General features: G+C 41.3%; 1 protein-coding gene across 3 annotated transcripts in view; it reads left to right on the top strand.

Annotated features, from left to right (window-relative positions):
* Positions 1-23352, top strand: part of hps5 (HPS5 biogenesis of lysosomal organelles complex 2 subunit 2) — a 71111-nt gene that overhangs the window by 4373 nt on the left and 43386 nt on the right. For 2 of the 3 annotated variants that reach the window (XM_059975587.1, XM_059975585.1), the window contains exons 2-5: positions 4127-4331; positions 5290-5400; positions 9378-9442; positions 21890-22082. In XM_059975587.1, the coding sequence (XP_059831570.1) occupies positions 4227-4331; positions 5290-5400; positions 9378-9442; positions 21890-22082 (474 nt within the window). In that variant the 5' untranslated portion in view covers positions 4127-4226. The remainder of the gene's footprint in view (positions 1-4126; positions 4332-5289; positions 5401-9377; positions 9443-21889; positions 22083-23352) is intronic. The other variant, XM_059975586.1, reaches the window with a different exon arrangement.

Genomic DNA, 23352 nt, shown 5'->3' with positions numbered 1-23352 from the left:
GACTGACACCTCCCCCCCCCAATCCTGGACAGACTGACACCTCCCCCCCCCCCAATCCTGGACAGACTGACACCTCCCCCCCCCCCAATCTGGGACAGACTGACACCTCCACACCCCCCTCCAATCCCGGACAGACTGACACCTCCACACCCCCCTCCAATCCCGGACGGACTGACACCTTCACCCTCCCCAATCCCGGACGGACTGACACCTCCCCCCAATCCTGGACAGACTGACACCTCCACACCCCCCCCCCCAATCTGGGGCAGACTGACATCTCCACACCCCCCCCAATCTGGGGCAGACTGACACCTCCACACCCCCCTCCAATCCTGGACAGACTGACACCTCCACACCCCCCCCAATCTGGGGCAGACTGACACCTCCACACCCCCCCCTCCAATCCCGGACGGACTGACACCTCCCCCCCAATCCTGGACAGACTGACACCTCCACACCCTCCCCAATCCTGGACAGACTGACACCTCCACACCCCCCCCCCCTCCAATCCCGGAAGGACTGACACCTCCCCCCCAATCCTGGACAGACTGACACCTCCCCCCAATCCTGGACGGACTGACAACTTCACACCCCCCCAATCCTGGACAGACTGACACCTCCACGCCCCCCCCACCAGTCCGGCGCCAGCTCCCCAATGGTGACAGTGAATGGGGCTCAGTACCCACCAGCGAGACAATCTGACCGTCCAATATGTGTGAATATCGATCACCCAAATCTGTTGACCTCTTCCCACCCGTCACCAGCTCTTCCCTCCTGCCATCCACTCGCAACAGTGGAATTGACCAACTTATTTCAGTACCCAACAGTGGAACATTATGACTGTCCTGGTCCTCTCCCGATATCTGTGGTAGATAGTGAGCTTTGTTGACCATCTACTGTCAGCTTGCCCCCTCCTGTTAGCTCCTCAAACAGGACAATTGAATGAGCTATCTCAGCCCAATGCCTAGCGCAGTGGGCCTTTCTGACTGTCCCACCCTCTGCCCTCCATATGTAGCAGATAGTGAGAACTATTGACCCCCAACTCTTGGTGGGTTACCTGTCAGCTTCTTACTCTGACAAATAGACTTCTTCAAATTGATCCCACAATCCTGCATAAAGTAGACAACAGAGCCAAGTTTCTGTCTCCTCTCCCCTTTCCCATTTAATGGTCCGCTTCATGAAGGAGTGGGAAAGTTGGTTTCTTCCAAGAGCTGTGAAGCGGAGCATGTGGAAGTGGGGCTACTGTGGGCAATGGCAGGAGGGACTAAGATGAGGGAGAGAGAAGTCTGAGTAAGTAGATAAGGAAGTGGAATGGGGGTAAACATCATGGTTTTCCAATATCTTGGATTTCCAGGCCATTGGAGCAAGATCTTGCTCTCTCAAGATTGCCTATCAGCTGGTGTGCAATAGCTATCTATTGTTAAAAGAGATCTCACGCAGGCATCTTCCACTGTGCAGATGTAGTGTGAAGCTGGACAACCTTGATCCCCATAATGACCTACGAAGAACTTTTCAAAGAAGTTAATGTGGTTCTCAGCCCACTGCATTACCTGTGTATGAATTATGTTATTCATTCTGTCAGTCTTCAGTACATATCTGTCAGGTGTTGTCCCTGTGTTATACCCCACCCTTATTCTTTTGTGTAATTAAAATATTTTTGCACTCTCTGTTGGGGATAAGACCAGTGCTACTAAAATTATTAAATGTGTTCAACCTCTCCTTGCATTGCTTCATGTGAAGTTTTAGGTCATCTGTCGCCTGAATGTAGTCCTTTATAGTCCTTCAACATCCTTGGACTATTTTTACTGTGCCCATGGTCTGTTTTTTTTTTATCAATTATGCTATTGTTTGCACTGTTGTAACTATGTGGTTTTGTGCAAGTCTTGTAGCTTTAGTTTTTGGTCTTATTTTGTCTGGTGGATTTGGAGCTCCTTTCCGGGGAATGCACTAAAATGGTAGCGCGATATTAATTCGCAGCAGCCTCTCCGGACTCTGGATTGGGGATTGCCAGACGTTATGTGGATTTTCTGGTGTAGTCTGTTTTGTCATATGCTTTTGTGATATCATTCTGGAGGAACATTGTCTCATTTTTTAACTGCATTGCATTTGTGGTGTCTAAATGACAATAAACTGAATCTGAATTTGAATGTGGGCTATCCCCTTGCTGTCTACACATTTAGTCTTCCAACATTGCCCCTCGGTGACATCTAATTCCCTGCATTGGCTTCTGTCCAGAATGTACCCCAACTGCCCTAAATTGCTCTCTGCATTGATTTCCTGATATACTTTCTGCCTGCAGTCACTAATTGTGATGCTGTGCAGGACCCTTGGTTGTGTAGATGCTGTTTATATTATTTTTATTTAGCAATAAAGGGTGGAGTACCCCTTCAAGCAGCACCATCCCAGCAAACTCTGACAACCCCAATTTAACCCAGAACTAATTACTGGACAATTTAAAATGACCAACTCATCTACCTGGTACGTCTTTGGACTGTGGAAGGGAACCGGAACACCCTGGGGGAAAACCATACATTTCACGGGGAGGGCATACAGACTCCTTCCAGAGGAAGCAGAAGGGAGAAGTATTGCTGTAGCATATTTAGTTGATGTGGTCTGTTAGATTTGATTAAAGTTAGGGCAGCTGCTAATGCTTGTATTAACTAGGACAATAAAGCTTCAATATTTAGAAATCCAAATGACTGGCATCTGCTTCACCAGGTAACATTTGTTGCACTGCCTCCCTATTGCAGAGCCCCTGATTCTCAAGCTCCATTTCCACTTGCCGAGGCCCTCCCCCCCTTCCTGTACATCCTTCCCACTAGTTCCCACGCTCTCTTTCCTTTCATGGGGCTCTGTTTCCTGTACTCTTTCCACTTATGAGGGCTTTGGTTTCTGGACTCTCTTTCTATACACGGGGACTTCCTGCTGGGATCAATTTTCCTCCATTCCCATTCACCTCACCAGGCCCTATCACACCCTCTTCAAACTGAGAAGCGTCCCATTTCCTCCATCTCCATTGCTCTACGTTCACTAGGAAACTTATTCCACTACATAAATTTTGTAAAAGTAATTTTAAAATGTACTTGTTCATTAATATAATAATATCCAATAGCCCAGAAGGTCTGCTTGTCTACTACCCTGAAAGTCCAGAGTCTACCAGATTGTCGGGTCTATGTTTAATTTTTGTGATTTTTCTATTGAGTTTTAAAATGCCTGTCAAGACATTACAAATCTGTGATAATCAAGCTCTGTAACTTTAATGAAATAAAAATCACTATCACATACTGCTACTGCAAGAGCCAAGATTAGAAAATTTCATCTACCAATTATTCTTCTGAAACTGGTCATAAGACCCTAGTGCTGAGAGCCTTAAGTCATATGAATGTAATGAAGGAGAAAAGATAAGTTGGCTCACTGAGAGTACTTGTGCAGTAATTGGGAAATTGTGCATCATGATTCCAATCTACTGTCTCACTCAGTAACAGCTAAGAATCTTCAGGGAGAGTGAGTGCACTAACTTAGAATAAAGTAGTCTTGCTGAAGGGTCGTGGACAGAAATGTCGACTGTACTCTTTTCTGTAGATGCTGCTTGGCTTGTTGAGCTCCCCCAGCATTTTGAATGTGTTACTTGGATTTCCAGAATCTGCAGATTTTCTGTTGTTTGAAAATAGTCTGGAAGTTCTTTTCCGAGTCCTCAGCCAAGTATTATGACAAACTCAAGTTTATTGTGCTAGCTAGCAGTTTATTTCAAATGTAAGTGAACATCAATGAAACGGATTACATCTGAAGTACATCCATTGGTTTTCCAACACTTCTGTAACTTGAGCATCCTTAATACCCCTATTTTGTGATAGTCTCATACCACTGATTACATCTCACGCTCTGAGGACTTGTGCACAATGACGTTTAAGTCTGCTTTTAGAATGCAGGTACGCAGGGACATGACATTGCAATTCAGTGCCTTATTCTCTATGTTTATGGTTAGAAGATCTGCCTTTACATTTTGCTTAATTGTGCCTGAGATTAGGAAGGGAACAAGTTTTTCTTTAAGTTGACAGAATGTAAATTATACTGCTTTTGTGTAAGTTTAGACTTTTATTGCAAATTTATTTAATCTTTTCTGCAGCGTGAATAAAACCCGTCTATATCGAAGACTAAGCATGATAATGGAGATGGCAAATTATATCTTTTACCAGTTTTCTTAGTGCTGTTGTGACTCTTCCACAATGTCATTGCCAACCGTCCCGGAATCATGCAGCCATATCCTAGTTGAGCTGGAATCTCTGGATCCCCTACTATCTGCTCTAAGGCTAGATTCAAACAGACTCAAGGTGAGTAAAAGAAAGACACTTCCATGCACTTGCTTGAACTAAATTAGAGGATTTATGTTTTATGTTTTTATAGTAGGGAGCTTTGTGTACACTGATCCCAGGAGAATCTTATCGTCTTTAGATTATTGGGTCATGCGGAGATCTCACTGGAGGTTTTTAGAAGCAGTTGAAGAACTTTTTGAAACAGATATTATGCTATATTTCAGTTGGTTCCAGTGGTATGATTATTTGCAGCTAATTTGCTTTTAAGTCTTTTCAAGGGACTGTAAGCTAACTTGTCTGGGCAGTGTGCTGAAAAAATGGTGGGAATATCGCACCTAAATCCAGTTTTAGGTACAGGTGTTCCCCCCCCCCCCTTACAAAGGTACAGCGTTCCTATGAAACCTTTCTTAAGCCGAAATGGCGTAAACCGAGGAACCATTAATTTATATGGGAAAGATTTTTGTAAAAGTGAAAATCCTCTTTGTAATGCAAAAATAGGTTACTAATGTAGGTCTTTTGTAAAAGTGAAGTGGCGTAAAGTGAACATTCAGAAAGCGGGGGGACACCTGTAAAAATGATTCTGTACCTCTGAGCAATTAAAGGGCAATGTGGTGAAATTAATGCTCATTGATCAGCTGTGGTTTTTGTCTACCGTTTAGCCGCCTGATGCAGTTTAGGTTTGAATGAGTATCTCTTGTATCTTTTGTTACAAAATGGTTAAATTTAGCCATTGGTGGATCAGACACATCCAGTAATGTTGCATGTTATCAGGCAGGTGCCAGTGTTGGGACTGCACTGGAACAATTTGATGCAGAACTACATGATTCAGTTAATATATAGCAAGAATAAATTAAGAGGTTTGGTTGAGCTGAATCACTTTCCAATGTAGGGGGGAGTGGGTGAGTAGGATATAATAATGAAATTGTGGCCAAAGAGGTATTAAGCCATTGGTTTGAATACTTTTGTCTTTTCTTAGTGTACGTGTTTGTCAGTATCACGGAAATGGCTGGTGCTGGGCACATCAGCTGGTGGACTTCATCTCATTCAGAAGGAAGGCTGGAAGCAGAGAATCATGTTAAGTCATAAAGTGAGTAACAAAAAAAGAGGAATGGAAACTGTGGAGGGTGGAGAAGATTCAGATTTTTTTAAAATGTGAAGCTAAGGCTTGATTTTGATTTGAGGTTCCTATGTATTTTATACCTGTGGTACCTGAGAAACACAAATTAAATGTCTGTTTAATCTCATGAAATTCAGGCAAGGCTTTACAGTGTTAGACCTACATCTGGGAATGTAGGTACATATCTTTTTTTTCTTGATAGTTTATTTTATAAAGTTTGTTCATGTGAGAGCCATACAGATACCTGCCACAAACTCATCTCATTGTGAGCTGCTCAATTTACATAGACCATAGTAGGGCTGCAGGAAATGGCAGTCCTACCTTAATGATAAATCAACTAGTGTTCCTGTTATTCATTTTCGTGTGACGTGCAAGGGCACATTTCCTTGTGGACGTTGCGTGAAACCACTATTTGGCTCAGCATCATAACTCAGTCACGGAGAAAGGGTTAGTTCTGTGTAATAATGCCACCTTGCTGTTAGTCGACACTTGGTAGCATGTTTGATTTTAGAACATACAACAAGTGCAGCACAGAAACAAGCCCTTCAGCACATGGCGTTGCACTGAACTAACTAAAGTTACGATGCCTAACTAAACTAATCCTTCTTCCAGGTCATGGTCCATATCCCTCCATTCTCTGCATATTCTTATGCCTCTCAGCTCTTTTCAGCCATATGCTGTACAATTCTCCAGTAAAAGGAAAATCTGTCCTGCCTATCTCATTTGAAGTTTCCCACTTTAAATGTACGTTTCAACTTTGGGAGAAAGATACAGGCTACCTTCTCTGTGCCTCGCATAGTCTTACAAACTTTCATTGGATCTTGCCTCAACCTTCACCACTCCAGAAAAAACAATCCTAGTTTGTACAGTCTCTTCTTGTAATGTTTGTCCTCTAAGTCAGTATTCTGGTATATTTTTATTTGCACAATTTCTCCTCTTTTCCCATTACTTGTTTGTTGGTCTTCATTTACATATAATTTTTCATAACTTCTACTGTATTTCTTTTCCTGTAAATGCCTGATAGAAATGAATCTCAATGTAGTAAATTAAATTTTGACTAAAAAAGTACTGTACACTTCAACTTTTCAAAGCCTCCATATCCCTCTTATAGTGGAAAGCCAGAACTGAATGCAATACTCCCAATAAGGCCTAATAACAGTCTTGTAAATCTGCAACATGACTCTCAATGCCTCGACTATAAAAGCAAAAATATCATACACCACCTTTACCACCTGTGAGGGATCTACTCTCACCGTATCCTTTGGCAATCGTTTACACTGCCCACAACACCACCAATCTTTGTGTCATCTGCAAACTTACTCATCCATCTATATTTTTAACCAAGTCATCAGAATTTGGAGCACAGGTATGTGGACCACCACAGGTCAAAGAACTCCAGCCAGTAAAAGATTCATCTCTGTCTTTTGTGGGCAAGCCAATTCTGAAAACAAATGGTGAACTAAGACCATGAGACAGGCGCAGAATTAAACTATTTAGCTCATTATGGCTAATTTATTATCCCTCTCAGCCCCATTCTCTTGCCATACTCTCCGTATACTCTATATCAAGGCCTTTCAATATTGCTTAGTTTTCAATGAGATCTCCATTCTTCTAAATTCCAGCGAATACAGGCCCAGAGCCGTCAAATGCTCCTTATATATTAACCCTTACGTTCCCAGGATCCTTCTTGTGAACCTCTTCTGGACTTTCTCCAATGCCAGCACATCATTTCTTCGATAAGGGGCCCAAAACTGCTCACAATACTCCAAGTGCAGTCTAACCAATGCCTTATATCCTTGCTTTTATATTCTAGTCCTCTCAGAATGAATGCTAATACTGCATTTGCCTTCCTTACCATTGAATCAACCTGCAAGTTAACCTTTAGGGAATTGGGCAAGATCCTTTGCACCTCTGATTTTTGAATTTACTCCATTTAGAAAATAGTCTATGCCTTTATTCCTTCTACCAAAATGCATGACCATACACTTCCCTAGACTGTATTCCATCTGCTATTTCTTTGCCTGTTCTCCTAATTTGAGTCCTGCAGACTCCCTGCTTTCTCAGTACTACTTGCCCTTCCACCTATCTGCGTATTGTCTGGTAACTTGGCCACAAAGCAATCACTGCTGTTGTTCAATTCATTGACATATAACATGTCAAGACTGACCCCTGCAGAGCACCACTAGTCATTGGCACCTACCCAGAAAAGGCCCCCATTATTCTCAGTCTTTGCTTTCTGCCAGTTCATACTAGTGTCTTTCATGTAATGGAATGGGCTGTTACCCTGTTTAGTAGCCTCATATGTGGCACCTTGTCAAGACCTTCTTTAAATCCAAATTTTAAAAAAATCCAGTGACACTCCTTTGTCAATCCTGTCTGTTATTCCTCAAAGAATTCCAGTAGATTTGTCAGGCCATGCCGACTTTGGCCTATATCATCATGTGCTTCCAAGTACTCTGAAACCTCATCCTTAATGGACTCCAACATCTTCTCTACGGCTGAAGTCAAGCTAAATGGCCCATAATTTCCTGTTTTTTGACTCCCTTCCATCTTAAAAAGTAGATTGACATTTGCAATTTTCCAGTTCTCCAGAACCATTCCAGAATCTAGTGATTCTTGAAAGATCACTAGTGATGCCTCAACAATCTCTCTGGCTACCTCTTTCAGAACCCTAGGGTGTAGTCCATCTGGTCCAGGTGACTTAACTACCTTCAGACCTTTCAGCTTCCCAAGCACCTTCTGCTTAGTAAGAGCAACTGCACTCACTTCTGCATCTTGATATTCTTGAATTTCTGGCATAATGCTGATGTCTTCCATTGTGAAGATTGATGCAAAAAACTTATTAAGTTGGTCAACCCATTCTTTGTTCCCCATTGCTATCTCTCCAGAATAATTTTCCAGCAGTCCAATATCCACTCTTGCCTCTTGTTTACTCTCCATATATCTTGAAAAATCTCATGGGGAATCTTGTACATCTTAATCTTCTGGAGGACCTTCCCCTGACAGACGTTAAATGTCCAAGATCATTGTAGACAACATCTATTGCTTCACCTTTGTCATCTCCTCAGAAAATTCATTCTAGTTAGTAAGACATGACCTGTCCTACACAAAACAATGCTGACTGTTATTAATTAGACCATACTACTTCAATTGCTCACAAATCTCATCCATAAGAATCCTCTCCACTAGCATCCCTACCACTGACATGATGCTCACTGCTCTGGATTTGTAAGTTATTACAGTGCTGTATTGTTGCACTGCAGGTTTTAATGGAATATTTTATTAAGGCCCTTAATATTATTCAGAGAGAATTTACTAGGATGTTGCCTCGATTGGAAGACTTTATGGGGAAAGTTTGAATAGGCTGAATTGTTTTCCTTGCAGCTAATGAGGCTGACAATGTCCTGAGAGAAATATCTAAGATTCTGAGAGGCATAGGGAGGATAGCTAGTCAAAATCTTTTCCCGTGGCAGGGTTAATAAAAAGTAGATGGACATAGGTTTACAATGAGAGGTAGATGTTTTTAGTGGGATATTAGGGGTAGGTTTTTACACAAAATGGTTGACATCTGGAATGCACTGCCATAGAAGTTGGTGGAATCAGATACAATTACAATATTTGAGAAGCATTAAGACAGGCACTTCGATAGGCAAGACAGAAAGATATTATCTTAATGTGGGTAAAAGGGGTTGGTATAGATGGGGAAAAGGCCATTGTAGACTGTCTTCATTCAAAGTTATTCTAGTGTCCTGAACAATATCCTTACCACATCTAACTGGTTATTTATTTCCATTTTTGTTTGTAAGACTTGATACACAAATAGTTCAATTGGAAACTCCATAAAGAATTGAAATGAGATTCTGAGGTAATTGGAAGGATCTCTGTATTCTTCGTTATGCATCATGTCATGATAATGTGAATTTCTGATAACTTTCTTTGTCCTTTAGGAAGGAGCTCTCACTTATGTTGCTTGCTGTCAGCATGATGAGGACTTTGTTGCAGTATCAACTAAGTAAGAGTGCTCTATTATTTTCCATTTTTGCATTCTTTCTGTACCCTTTAGCAGCTTTTTAACACATTTTAAGAGATGTTGCACGAGTAATGTTTTTTGTTTTCTCTCATCTTTTTCATTCCATGTGTTTTTCCTTTCATATTTCAAACTTTGTGCAGTTCATATTTTCAGTTACTTGGATATTCAGTTCAAATGTATAGCAATCAACCTTAACCTTTGTTAGAGATTATTTTAGTTGTGAGATCTGGCATGTACCTTCATTGACTGCTCATATTGTTCAGAAAGCAATGGACAGATCTTTCTCAGGCTGCAACTGACAAGTGTGTTACAGCGCTAGAATAACTAAACGTAATGGAAACACCATTTTTTTCCTTAAGATATTAAGCTTAATAGATCTATAATTTGAAATTAATCTTAAATAGAGATATATGATCATGCATGAAGTTGCTGTTTCCTGAATCAACTGCTCCTGTTTGATTAAGCTTGTTCACCTGTTTGATTAAGCTTGGAGCACTTACAGTGAGAAATAATTGATTAAAACCTTGAAAGCATAGCTTAAAGTCTATTCATTCAAAGGGACTTGCCAATCAGAAAAACATTTGAACAAATTACACAATTTATTTGCTTCTGAATTTAAATCGATTAAGTTAACAGAATACTAGTCCAATTGCAGAATCTTACTTTGTAAAAGAAGCCATTTGGTCTGTTAAGGCCTGTTCAAGCTCTTAGAAAGCACTGTCCAAGTTAGCTGATAGCCCAGCCTTATCTCCTCACAGTGCAATTAAATTCCTTTAAAATGCCACGTTCAGTCAGCTTTTGCAAGTTACTATGAGACGTAATTTTTCTCTCTCTCAGGCGTGAAGGTGGGGTGAAGGTGGAGGTGAGGTATGCATTCTTATTTTCAGGCTAGATTATGTGTCAGTCATTGGAAATATAGATTATGTCAGTTATTTGACCCGAACTAACCCTAATTCTACCTCAGCGGCATGACAGAATGACTGACATGACACATACTACCATCTCTGATTGTGTCTTTTTGTTGCACTTAAATCTTGTTTTTGTAGAGCCTTTATTTCTCTTTTCAGGGACTTATGGAATTTATATACTGTGTGTTGTCTGTAGCTACGTGCTTGCTGTTCATGCTGTTGCAAGCAAATTTTTCCATGGTATCTGTATTGTCCTATGGATCAGCTCTACTTTCTCAGTTACAAGGAGCGCAATGCCCAAACTTAAATTTGAAGGTTCTCATCCTTGATATTGTTTGCTAAACTATTTATGTACCATATCCCAAGTCTTGATGTTCTTCTTGAGGTGCGGCAATTGGACTGGTGCATCATATTCAGCTGAAATCTAACCAATGTACTCGTGCCTGCTGTCAAAACAAAATATCCATGCACTTTTTTTTAATGAGTTACCTTATCAAGTTTTGCTGTCACCTTCAGGAATTGTAAGTATGGCCCCTAAAATCTCAAAATGGGAAAACAAATCTTCTAAGTGCTCATTTGCTCAAATGACATCATCAGGGCGATGTCACTAAACTCTGTTTACTCGATGAAAGATCAAACACCAATTCTGCTACCCACCCTCTTCTCCCCACCCCCCCCAATCAAATGCTTCCTGGCCTGCAGATTTGTAGCAAATGTGCTATTTGCTTTTTTTTCTGTTTAGATAATTTGATCTTGTCATGGTCCTTTCTCTGAGAGTTCATTACTTCGACACACAGCTCCACGAATTACCTCTTGTATATCTCTTCACTTCAGCAAAATTTGTAACATTCACAAAATTTTGTTCCCTGTAACAAATTCATGTTATTTACAAGAAAAATAATATTCTCATACTGAGGTGATTTTGCCTTAAATGGAATTACATACCATAAGACATTGGAGCAGAATTAGGCCATTCAGTCCATTCAGTCTGCCTCACTATTTCATTATGGCTGATTTATTTTCTCTCTCCACTCTATTCTCCTGCCTTCTGTCTGTAACCTTTCACACCCTGACTAATCAAGAACCTATCAACCTTTGCTTTAAGTATGCTCAGTGACTTGGCCTCCACAACCACCAATGGCAATGAATTCCATAGGTTCATTGCCCCCTGGGTAAAGAAGTTCCTTCTTATCGCTTTTGCCATGGCACACCCCTCTATTCTGAGGTGGTGGCCTCTGGGTGGTTAATGCACCCCTGTAGGAAACATGCTGTCCACATTCACTGTATCTAGGCCTTTCAGTATTCGATAGTGTTACATACCCCGTAATGGGTTAAAAACCAGCAGAAATGGACACATCTGGAATCTGAGCCTTCTGTTATAAACTCTATTTTATTAGTAACTACATGAATAAGGTAATATAAAACAAGATAGGGTAAACAGGTTAGCAAAGTATATATATGTGTGTGTGTGTGTGTGTGTGTGTGTGTGTGTGTGTATATATATATATAAATAAGGTTCCCAAGCATCCCCAGCTCAGGTGATTGGGTGATAAAGTCTCACGGTGGGATGGTAAGTGATCAGTTCAGTTCTGGAATTTGGTTTGAGTAGAGTTGGAGAGAGAGAGTTAGGGTGTTGGTTTGTCTTCCAATGCCGATGCCGATACTCCACGTCGTCCTCCTGCTCCCGAAGCTTACAGTCACCGACTGTGACCACTAAAAGGGGATGCCGTCTTCTGTGGTGGAGTTATCAACCCCAGACCAGGGTTAAACACACCGATAGCTCCCCACCGGTCACCCCTTTGTCTGCACTGTGAGCAAAAATCCCACCTTTGTCGTGGGCACACAAAGCTCACCAGTGTCCTCCTTGCCTCTGGAGTCGTGTGTCTCCTGTGTGTCTTGATTAAAAAGTTGACTGACCTTGTATATATCTCAGTAGTGCGGAACATGCTGTCCATCATGCAGCTCTGCCTTTTAGTTTCCAAGGCAACTCAGACTTTCTGTCTTCCTGCTGCTGAAGTAGCACACAAGCTGTTTGCTCCTTCTCTCTCTTGTTTAAAGGAACAGTCCATTTTAGAATAGTCCTTCAGATCTCATCGCACCTCTCTCCTTTTAAGAAAAATTTTGATGAAACAGCAAAATTTTTGTCTTAACTATTGATTATACAAAAAGCAATACATGTGTAATTATCAAGTAACATAGCAAAGCATTGCAAACTTAAACTTAGCATCTAGACAAACAATCTGCCATAACATTGTCAGTACCTTTCACGTGTTTTATTTCCATGTCATACTCTTGCCAGATCAGACTCCAGTTAAGCAACCTTCTATTCTTAACCTTAATTTTACCCAGAAACACCAATGGTTTATGGTCAGTGTAAACTACAAGTGGTTTCTGCGAAGGACATATGTAGACATTGAAATGTTGCAATGCTAAAATGACTGCTAGCAACTCTTTTTCAACAGTGGAGTAATTCTGATGTACATTAAATTTCTGTGAGAAATAAGCTACTGGATGTTCAATTTCATCATCATCCTTCTGCAACAATACTGCCCCAGCAGCTTCATCATGAGCGTCTACCGTGATGGAAAATGGTTTAGTGAAATCAGGTGCTTTGAGCACAGGGCAACAGCACCGAATGGTTTTCAGGCGATCAAATGCCTCTTGGCAAAGGTCATTCCACACAAATCTTTCACTCTTCCCTAGGAGTTTCGTTAGGGGGAGAGCGATGTCTGCGAAGTTCTTACAAAACTTACGGTAATACCCAACCATTCCCAAAAACCTCCGTAACGCCCATCGGAACGGGAACCTCCGTAATAGCCTAAACCTTGGCCTGCACAGGTGCCAGTTGGCCCTGGCCTACTACATAGCCCAGAGACATGACAATGGCGTGGCCAAATTCACTTTTAGTGAGGTTTACAGTGACATTTGCCTTGGACAGCCTTTCAAACAGTTTCTCTGCCGTTGAGATATGCTCCTCCCAGGTGTCATTCCATACAAACAAGTCATCAATATAAGCCCCTGTATTTTCTAAACCTTGAATAACTGAATTCATCATCCTTTGGAACGTCCCTGGAGCACTTTTCATCCCAAAGGTAAAACATCGTACTCATACAATCCAGATGGTGTCACAAATGCAGGTATTTCTTTAGCCCTTTCTGTTAAAGGAACACACCAGTAACAGGTCAATCTTTGCAAGGTATTTAGTCATCTCCTCTCTGTCAGTACAGTCATCCACTCTTGGGGTGGGATAAGCATCTGTATTAGTTACTGCATTAACTTTCCTGTAATCAGTACAGAATCTCATACTCCCATCTGACGTAGGGACAATCACGCACGGTGACGCCCAGTCTGAAGTGGTTGGCCTAATTATGCCGGCTGTTAGCATGTATTCAGTTTCTTGTACAATCATTTTATTTTTGTCTTGGTTCATTCTGTAAGGGTGCTGCTTAATGGGGTCAACTTAATCTACAATTACATCATGCACCATAGTCGTGCATGGTCTTGGAATATCAGGGAATAAATCTTTATACTTGTTAATAAAACTCTTCAGTTGTTTTCGCTGTCTGGACTGCAAATGTTGAGTCTTTCCATCAAGATTTTTCAAAACATCAGAATTTCTGAGTCTTTTAGAGACTACAGAGAGTTCATCAAAGTGATCTGGTATTCCAGTACCAGACATCACAATCTCCTCTGTTGTCAAAACAACTTACTGGTGCAGAGTTGGAGTCATGATAATGCTTAATCATAGTTACATGGACGAGCTGGGTAGCCTTTCTCTCGTCAAGAGTCCTAATAACATAATTTAAAGAATCACTTTTCTTAGTTATTTCACATGGTCCACTAAATCTCGCTTGAAGGGGGTTGGTAAGGAGAGGGAACACCACCAAGACCCTTTCTCCAACATGTTTCCTTTTCAATCGAGTCAGACACTTCAGACTTTAACTGAGTTTCACCCAAAGTTCAACACCCTGGGAATTCACAGGTGCTTCAACAACCTGAACACAGGCAATCGGGACAGCTGCCTCCTCTAGGCTTTCAATACCAGTCCCAGTTTCAAATTCCAGGTTCCCCTGATCCTCCCAGCTACTCTCTGGGAAACTCCCATCCAGAGGGAACTCAACCTTGTGGGTTAAAACAACCTCGTCTGCTAACCTAGCAAACTCCTGCAAGGTAGTGGCATCCTTTTCATCTTGGTATGCCCTTACATCATTGGCAACACACTTCTTAAAGTCTTCAATCACAACCAGCTCTTTCAAGCTGTCTAAACCCTCAGTTACCCCTTCTGAGGTATACCAGCGATTGAAGTACACCTGTTTTTTGTGGGCTCCCGGACTTCCTTAAATCTCTGAACTTCAGATGTCGTCACAGATAGGTTTCAATAAGATCCCCCCTCATCATTCTAAATTCCAGTGAGTACAGGCCCAGAGCCATCAAATACGCCTCACACATTAACCCTTTCATTCCTAGAACCATATTCGTGAAACCCCATCTGGACCCTCTACCATTCCATCACATCTTTTAGATAAGGGGTTCAAATCTGTTCACAATACTCCAAGTGCCATCTGACCAAAGCCGTATAAAGCCTCAGCAGTATGTCCAGTATATTCTAGTCCTCTTGGAATGAGTGCTAACATTGCATTAGCTTTCCTTACCAGTGACTCAACCTGCAAGGTAACCTTCAGAGAATCCTGCAAAAGGATTCCCAAGTCCCTTTGCACCTCTAATTTTTGAATTTTCTCCCCATTTAGAAACTAGTCTATGCCTTTACTCTTTCCACCAAAGTGCATGACCATACACTTCCCTACACTATATTGCAACTGCCATTTCTTTGCCATTCTCCCAATCCTTTTGCAGACTCCCTGCAAACACTCAACACTACCAGTCCATCCGCCTATCTTTATACTTTGCAAACTTGGTCACAAAGCCATCAATTCCATCATCAATATCATTGATAAATATAACATGAAAAGAAGCTCCTTTTGTTCCCACGCTTGCCTCCTGCCACTCGGTCAGTTGTCTATCCATGCTAGTATCTTTCCTGTAATACCATGGGCTCTTATTTTGTTAAGCAGCCTCATATGTGGCACCTTATCAAAGGTCCTCCGAAAATCCAAGTAAACAGCGTGTAGTGACTCTCTTTTGTCTATCCTGCCTGTTATTTCCTCAAAGAATTCCAACAGATTTGTCAGGCAAGATTTCCCCTTAAGGAAGCCATGCTGACTTAAGGCTATTTTATCATGTCCTTTCAAGTACTCAAACCTCATCCTTAATAATGGACTCCAACATCTTACCAACCACTGGACAAGCTAACTGGCCTATAGTTTCCAGTTTTTAACTCCCTCCCTTCCTAAATAGAGAAGTGACATTTGTAATTTTCCGGTTCTCCAGAACTATTCCAGAATCCAGTGCTTCTTGAAAGATCACTAGTAATGCCTCTACAATCTCTTCAGCTACCTCATTCAGAATGCTGAGGTGTAGTCCATCTGGTCCAGGTAACTTATCTACCTTCAAACCTTCCTGCTTCCCAAGCACCTTCTCCTTAATAATGGCAACTGCACTCACTTCTGCCCCAGACACTTGAATTTCTGGTATACTACTAGCATCTTCCACAGTGAAGACTGATGCAAAATACTTAAGTTCCCATTATTATTTTTCCAGTGTCATTTTCTAGTAGTTTGATGTCCACTGTCACCTCCCTTTCACTCTTTAAACATCTGAATTAACTTCTGGTATACTCTTCTATATTATTGTCCAGCTCACCTTAATATTTCATCTTTTCTGTCCTTATGGTTCCTTTTTAGTTGCTTTCTATTGCATTTTAAACACTTCCCAATCCTCTAACTTCCCACTATTTTTTCCAATATTATATGCCCTCTTTCTTTATGCCACTTTTGACTTCCCTTGTCAGTCATGGCTGCCTCATCCTCCTTTTAGAATACTTTTTCTTCTTTGGGATATATCTATCCTGTGTGTTCCAACTCGTACCCAGAGACTCCAGCCATTCCTGTTCTGTCATCATCCCTGCTAGTGCCCCTATCTCTGCACTCCACTTTAAACTGATGCATCTGACTTTATCTTCTTCTCAAACTGCATGGTGAATTCTATAATTTTATGATCACTCTCTCCTGAGGGTTCCTTTACCTAAAGCTGCTAAATCAAATCTGATTCATTCCACATCACCCAGTCCAGAATTGGCTTTCCCTCAGTGGGCTCAACCACAAGCTGCTCTAAAAAGCCATCTCATAGGCATTCTACAAATTTCCTCTCTTGATTTTCCCAATCTACCACCATATTGAAATCCCCCATGACTATCATGACGTTGCCCTTTTTACATGCCTTTTCATTCTAACATTGTAATTTATATCCCACATCCTGGCTATTGTTTGGAGGTCTCTATACTGTTCCCACCAGGATCTTTTCACCCTTGCAGTTTCTTAACTCTACCCACAAGTATTCTACATCTTCCGATCCTATGTCACCTCTTTCTAAGGATTTGATTTCATTTTTTTATCAACAGAGCCACCGCATCCCCTCTGCTGTTTGCCTGTCCTTTTGATAAAATGTGTATCCTAAGTTCCCAAGTATGACCTTCTTTCAACCATGACTCAGTGATGCCCACAACGTCATATCTGCCAATCTAACTGTGCTACAAGACCATCGACCTTATTCTGCTACTATGTGCATTCAACTATTAACACTTTCAGTCCTGTATTCATCCTCCATTACACTTCAACTTATCGCCCTAACTGCATTATCATCTGCCTATTCTTCCTCACAGAATTACTACATACTGCATCTACTTATATACTAACTGCCCTGTCCTCAGCCCTATCGTTCTGGCTCCAATCCTTTTGCCAAATTAGCTTAAACCCTCCCCAACATCTTTAACAAACCTGCCTGTAAAGATATTGGTCCCCCCTCGGGTTCAGGTGTAATCTGTCTTTTTTGTACAAGCCATACCTTCCCCAGAAGAGATCCCAATAATGCAGAACTCTGAAACCCTGCCACTTGCACTTGTTCCTCAGCCACTCATTGATGTGTGGTATCATCCTATTCCTGTAGTGACCAGCACAAGGTACTGGGAGTAATCCAGAAATTACTACCATGCAGGCTCTGCTCTTCAGCCTCTTTCCTTGCCAAGCCTCAAAACCAGCCACAGTGCTACAGGTCTGGCCGTGTCCTGTCATTTCCTCCCCACTCCAAAGAGGTATTTCTGTTGCTGAGGGGAGCCCTGACTGACTGTTTACTCCCCTTACTTCTCCTGGTGGTCACCCATCTATTATCTGGCGTCTGCTCTCTGGGTGTGACCACTTCAGTAAAAGTCTCACCTGTGAGGTTTTTACTCTCCTGGCCGGTCCTGAGTACATCCAGCTGCATGTCCTTGATCTTGTCAGATCTGAATCTGGGTGCACTTCCTGCAGATTTATGAGTTTAAGGAAACACTGAATAGTTTGGATTTGTTTTCCCTGGAATGGAGGAGACTATGAGGGGTTAACTTACTTTATAAGATTTTGAGGCTGGGTAGATGGTAAAAGTTCTTTTCCCATGGTGAGGGGTCTAAAACAAGAGAGCGTGGGTTTGAGGTGTGATGATAAAGGTTTGAAGGGGTTTACACAGAGGGCAATTGAAGTCTAGAACACGCTGCTTGAAGTGAAGTTGGAGGCAGATAGCCTCATGGCATTCGTACTAGTACTCTGAGTAAATGAGATTGGTGAGGGAACTGAAGCGCCTGTTACGCTATATGACCATGACACACTGGCTGCCCCTGATTGACCCAAAGTTCTTAACATGGGAATTAATTTTCTTCTTCATGATTTTTTTTCATTTTTCCTATAACTGATCCCTATCCCATTTCTTGAATAAGAGTGTAGCATTAATAACAAATGCATGTGAGATGGATTGCAAAATGTTCGTTAGAGTGATGTACCAAGTAAGATGTTTTTTTACTTCAGCGTAAAGCTAAGTTTTAACTGCTTATCTCTTATGATAGTTAAAGAAACTCGTACCACATTGGAAAAGGGACAGACTTGGATTGTTTCTCTGGAGTGTCAGAGACTGAAGTAGTGACCTTATAGAAATGCAGTATACAGAATTATAGTATGAGGTGTAGATAGGGTGGATAATCTTAGTAATTTTCCCAGTGTCAGATACTGCGGGTATAGCTTTAAGGTGGGGGGCGTGGGGGAGTTCAAAGGAAATTTATAAAGCTAGTTTCGATTTCCACAGAGTGGTAGGTACCTTGAATGTGCTGTCAGGGGAAATGAGAAAAGCAGAACTGATAGCAATGATTCAGACAGACACATGAATAGACAGGAAATAAAGGGATATAGGCCGTGTGCAAGCATATGTGATTATTTGGAATCATGGTCGGCACAGACATTGTAGGTAAAAGAGCCTTTTCCTGTGCTGCACAATATTTCATTCAGCTCTGATAAAGTTAGTAAATTCGGCACTGCTGCTTTTTCAGCATTACTGTCTCCCATGATCATTGCTATATAAACTCATGTATGTGCAAAATATTGTATGCAAAAAATATAAAAACATGAATAGGCCATTGAGTCACAGGAGCCTGCTCTGCTATTGAGTACAATTGTAGCAGTCCCAGGCTTTCCTATGTTCACTTTCTCCACCTCTCCCCATTGCCTCTGATTCTTTTATTGATTAAAAATCTATGCATCTTAGCCTTGAATATATTTAAGGATTCAACATATCTTGGAATTTCAGAGTCTAATAACCCCTTGAAGGCCATGTGCAAGCATATGTGATTAGTTTGGAATCATGGTTAGCACAGACATTGCAGGTAAAAGAGCCTTTGCTTCAGTCATAAATGGGCATTCTTAAATGTCTTAACTGGGCTAAGAATATGCCATTCAGTTCTAATTTCTTCCCTGTGGGGATATGTCTTCCCAGTATTTAATTTTGTATGTTTCAATAAGAGTGTCTTCCAATCTTCTAAACTCCATTGAGCTTAGACAAAATCTGTTCAATCTTCCCTCGTAAGTTAATCTCTTAGAGTCATCCAAGTATTATATTATATCTTTCCTTGACTGAAGAATCCAAAGCTGTTCATAATACTCCTAGATGCAGCCATGTCAAAGGGTCATGGAAAGATATTACAGAGAAATGAAATGAAAATGAGAATGTTGGAAATAGCCAGCAATTTGTGCAAGACTAGCGATGGAAAGAAATGGATTATCGTACAAGAGAACTTGTCAAATCTGACATACAGAAAGCAAGTTATCTGAAATTATTTGCTGTTGAGTTCCAACATGATGATACAAAAGAGGAAGCACTATTCTTCAAGTCTGCATTGGGACTCATTGACACATCAAGAGGCCTTAAAGAAATTAGTCAGACTGGGAGCATGATGGAGAATTGAAGTAGGAGGTAGCTCAAAGTTCGGTGTCACCCCTATGTACTGAACAACATTGAGAAGAAACTTGGCAAGGGAGTAGGTATTTTACTGCTAGGCACCTCATCTTCCTTCTGGAAAGTTACAACCTTCAGGACTTGCGGCAAATTCAACAATTTCAAGCGACTTGCTTTCCCTGTGTCATAACTAGACTGTTTCGCTGTGAGATTATTCAATTGTAATATAAACTTAGATTTTCAGACTCTGCAGTTTTGTTTGATTTTTAAGCAGCGAGTACACAACTGATTTATTGAGATTTGTCTGTCTCAAAAGAGACCAGCACAAAACACCTTTGAAAATTAGAGCATTAATGAGTCCTTATAATTGGGTAATGTGCCTCTCGTAGGAGAGAGAGAGAGTAAGGCGGAATCAGCAGACAGAATGCATGTACTGAATGATCCACACTACACAGTGAGTGAAGAGGCAAGTCTTAATGGGCTGCACAAAGCATTTGTAATTGATGCATGGTACTGAGTAGAGGATGTGTTACAGCTTTTGAAAAGCAATTGGGTAGATAAGACCTCTGGGCCAGACAGGAACTGTCTGGCAATTTCACTGGAATTGCCCTTGCTTCCTAATTGCCCTTGACAATGATCTTTGTGTCCTCACTGGCCACAGGATTAGTGCCAGATGATTGGAGGGGGGCAAATGTTACTCCTTTGTTCAAGAAAAGGAGTAGGGATAATCCTGAGATTATAAACTGTTAAGTCTTAACTTTAGTGGTCAGCAAATTATAGGAGAGGATACTTTGAGACAGGATTTATGAGTATTTGGAGAAGCATAGTCTGATTAGAAATGCCATGCAAGGCTTTGTGAGGGGCAGGTCATGCCTCACAAGTCTGATTGATTTCTTTGAGGATGTGACAAAGCACAATGATGAACCTGGAGCAGTAGATATGGTGTATATGAACTTTAATAAGACATTTGATAGTTTCCTTATTGTAGGCTCATTTAGAAAGTCAGGAGGCATTGGATCCAGTGAAGCTTGGTTGTGTGGGTACTGAACTAGCTTGCCCATTGAAGGTAGTGGGTGGTAGCAAATGGAAAGTACTGTGGCTGAAGGTCGGTGACAGCTGCCCTTTGTGATTTTTTTTTGTAAATGGATGAGGAAGTGGAAAGATGATTTATTAAATTTGCAGATTAGTGGTTTTGTGGATAGTGAAGAGAATCATCATAGGTTACAACAGGACAGTGATAGGATGTAGATCTGGGCTTAGAAGTGGCAGATGGAGTCCAACCAGGAAAAGTGTGAAGTGATTCACTTTAGAAGGTCAAATTTAAAGACAGGATGCAGGGTTAATGGTGAGATTCTTATCAGTGTGCAGGAACAGAGGGCTCTTGGGGTCCATGTCCATGGATCCCTCAAAGCTGCTGCGCAAGTTGATAAGTTTGCTAAGAAGGCGTGAGGTGTGTTGGACTTCATTAGACGGGATAGAGTTCAAGAGCTGCAAGTTGATGTTGTATCTCTGTAAAACCCTGGCTTAGACGACGCTAGAAATACTGTGTTCAGTTCTGGCCGCCTCTATAGGAAGGATGAGGAATCTTTAGAGAGGGTACAGAGGAAATTTACCAGGAAGCTGCCTGAACTAGAGGGCGTACCTTATGAAGATGGGTTGGGTGACCTGGGGCTTTTCTCTTTGGAGTGAAGGAGGATGAGAGGTGGCTTGATAGAGGTGTACAAGATGATAAGAGGCATAGATCGAAAGGATAGCCAAATACTTTATCCGAGGGCAGAAGTGGCTAATATAAGGAGGCTTAGTTTTAAGGTGACTGGAAGAAAGTATCGGAGGGATGTCATAGGTAATTTCTTTACGGAGAGAGTGGTGGGTGGGTGGAACGCCCTGCCAGATTTGGTGGTAGGGGCATTTAAGAAACTTAGATAGACATATGGATGAAAGAAAAAACTGGAGGTTTATTAGGCAGGAGGGGTTAGATTGATCTTAGAGTAGGTTAAATGGTCCGCACAACATCATGGCTGAATTGTTCTGTTATTACAAACCTACTTCAGTGACGGGTTATCTGGATAAAGGGTGATTTGTTGTAGGTTGCTACTAAGTAACCCCGTAGATGACACAGTCTTCCAATTGTTGGTTTTGTTTTCTCGTTCAGCCAAGGTCATGTGATTGTATGGGAGCTGCACCAGGAACGGCGTGGAAAACCCGAAAGAATTTGCATGTCATCGGAGCACAAAGGAAGACAGGTTACTGCCCTCTGCTGGGATACAACTGCTCTCAGGATCTTTGTGGGAGACAATCTGGGAAAAGTTTCTGTCCTGAAGGTTAATTCCTCAAAACAGGGAAAGGTTTGTATTCTTTTATTTATTCCCAGCAATGACCCAATCGTTGTGTAATGCCATCCACTGTGTACATTTCGTACAACATACCCAGTGAAAAGTTTCTAAACCACTCTTGATGATAAAGTCGTGATTTGATTCAGTGTACAAGCTAGTTGATGACTGAGTTTGTTTCTGGCGTGCTGTTAGCTCGCGAACAGTGGCAGTATAGTGCAGTAGCCCTTGGTCTATCCTGATTTCTGATGCTGTCTGTGGCCATGTGGGGTTTTCTCCGGGGAATTCTGTAATTTTCCCCAAGGTTCCAAAAACATGCTAGTTGCTATGGCAATTGCTTCTCAAAATTGCACTTAGTACAGGCGGCTACTCAATGGATATCTGTGGGAGATTTGGTTACCAGGAAGGCAGTGAGGAATGGAATTGCTCTGTGAGTCAGCATAACATTGATGGGCCAAAGTGTTTCTTTTTATGTTTTATAAAATATGGAAAAAGAGCAGGAGATTTAGGGAGGTGAGTTCAGCTTAGATCCCTGTTCTGATTATTTTTAAAGTTTTCTATTGAAATCTGCATGTGTAAGAAGTTGCTGCATAACACCCACATTTTGAAGAGCAAAAGTTATTATTATGTGAGTTACTATTATGATTTGCTGAATGATGGCCATTTAAGTAAGAGTTATTGCATGTAGAAGAGTATGAAGCAAGGAACGGTGTTTAAGGAGAAAAAGGGAAATAAAAAACTGTTAGGCTGCAAATTGACAGTGGGAACATGCAATCTTGGGGCCAGGTTGGTGTCTTATTGGGTTTGAATAATCATAAGGGTCAAGCTGAATTGAATGATAAAATGGGATGTTGCTTAACAAATAAGCAATTTATTTTTTATTGGACTGTGGCCATTGAATTTGCAAGGGCTTTAAAAAAATGTTCAGCAAATTTTCACTGCTGCTACCTTCCACTCGTATCCCATTTTTACTTTGAAAACCTCCTAGTTAAAGGGTTATTGCATTTAGTGAAGGATATAAACATAAATGAAGAAAATGGTGGGTAAACAACAATGTAGGAGTGGCAGGTTTAAGTTGTATCATTAAGAGGGAAAGGAGACTTGGAAAAAATGAGTTAAAGTAGAAGCTGTCATGTAGAAGTTGTTATAGAACATAGAAGCACAGGGAACAGGTGCTCCAGCCCACTGTGTATGCTCTGGCCATGATACCAATCCAAGTAATCATTACTGCCTCCATTTGCTCTGTCTCCCTCTACTCCCTGTCTGTCAAAATGCTTCTTAAACA

Source organism: Hypanus sabinus, chromosome 7 (assembly GCF_030144855.1).
Source record: "Hypanus sabinus isolate sHypSab1 chromosome 7, sHypSab1.hap1, whole genome shotgun sequence".
In the NCBI taxonomy this organism is placed as follows: Eukaryota; Metazoa; Chordata; class Chondrichthyes; order Myliobatiformes; family Dasyatidae; genus Hypanus; species Hypanus sabinus.
This window is presented reverse-complemented; position numbering and strand designations above follow the sequence as displayed.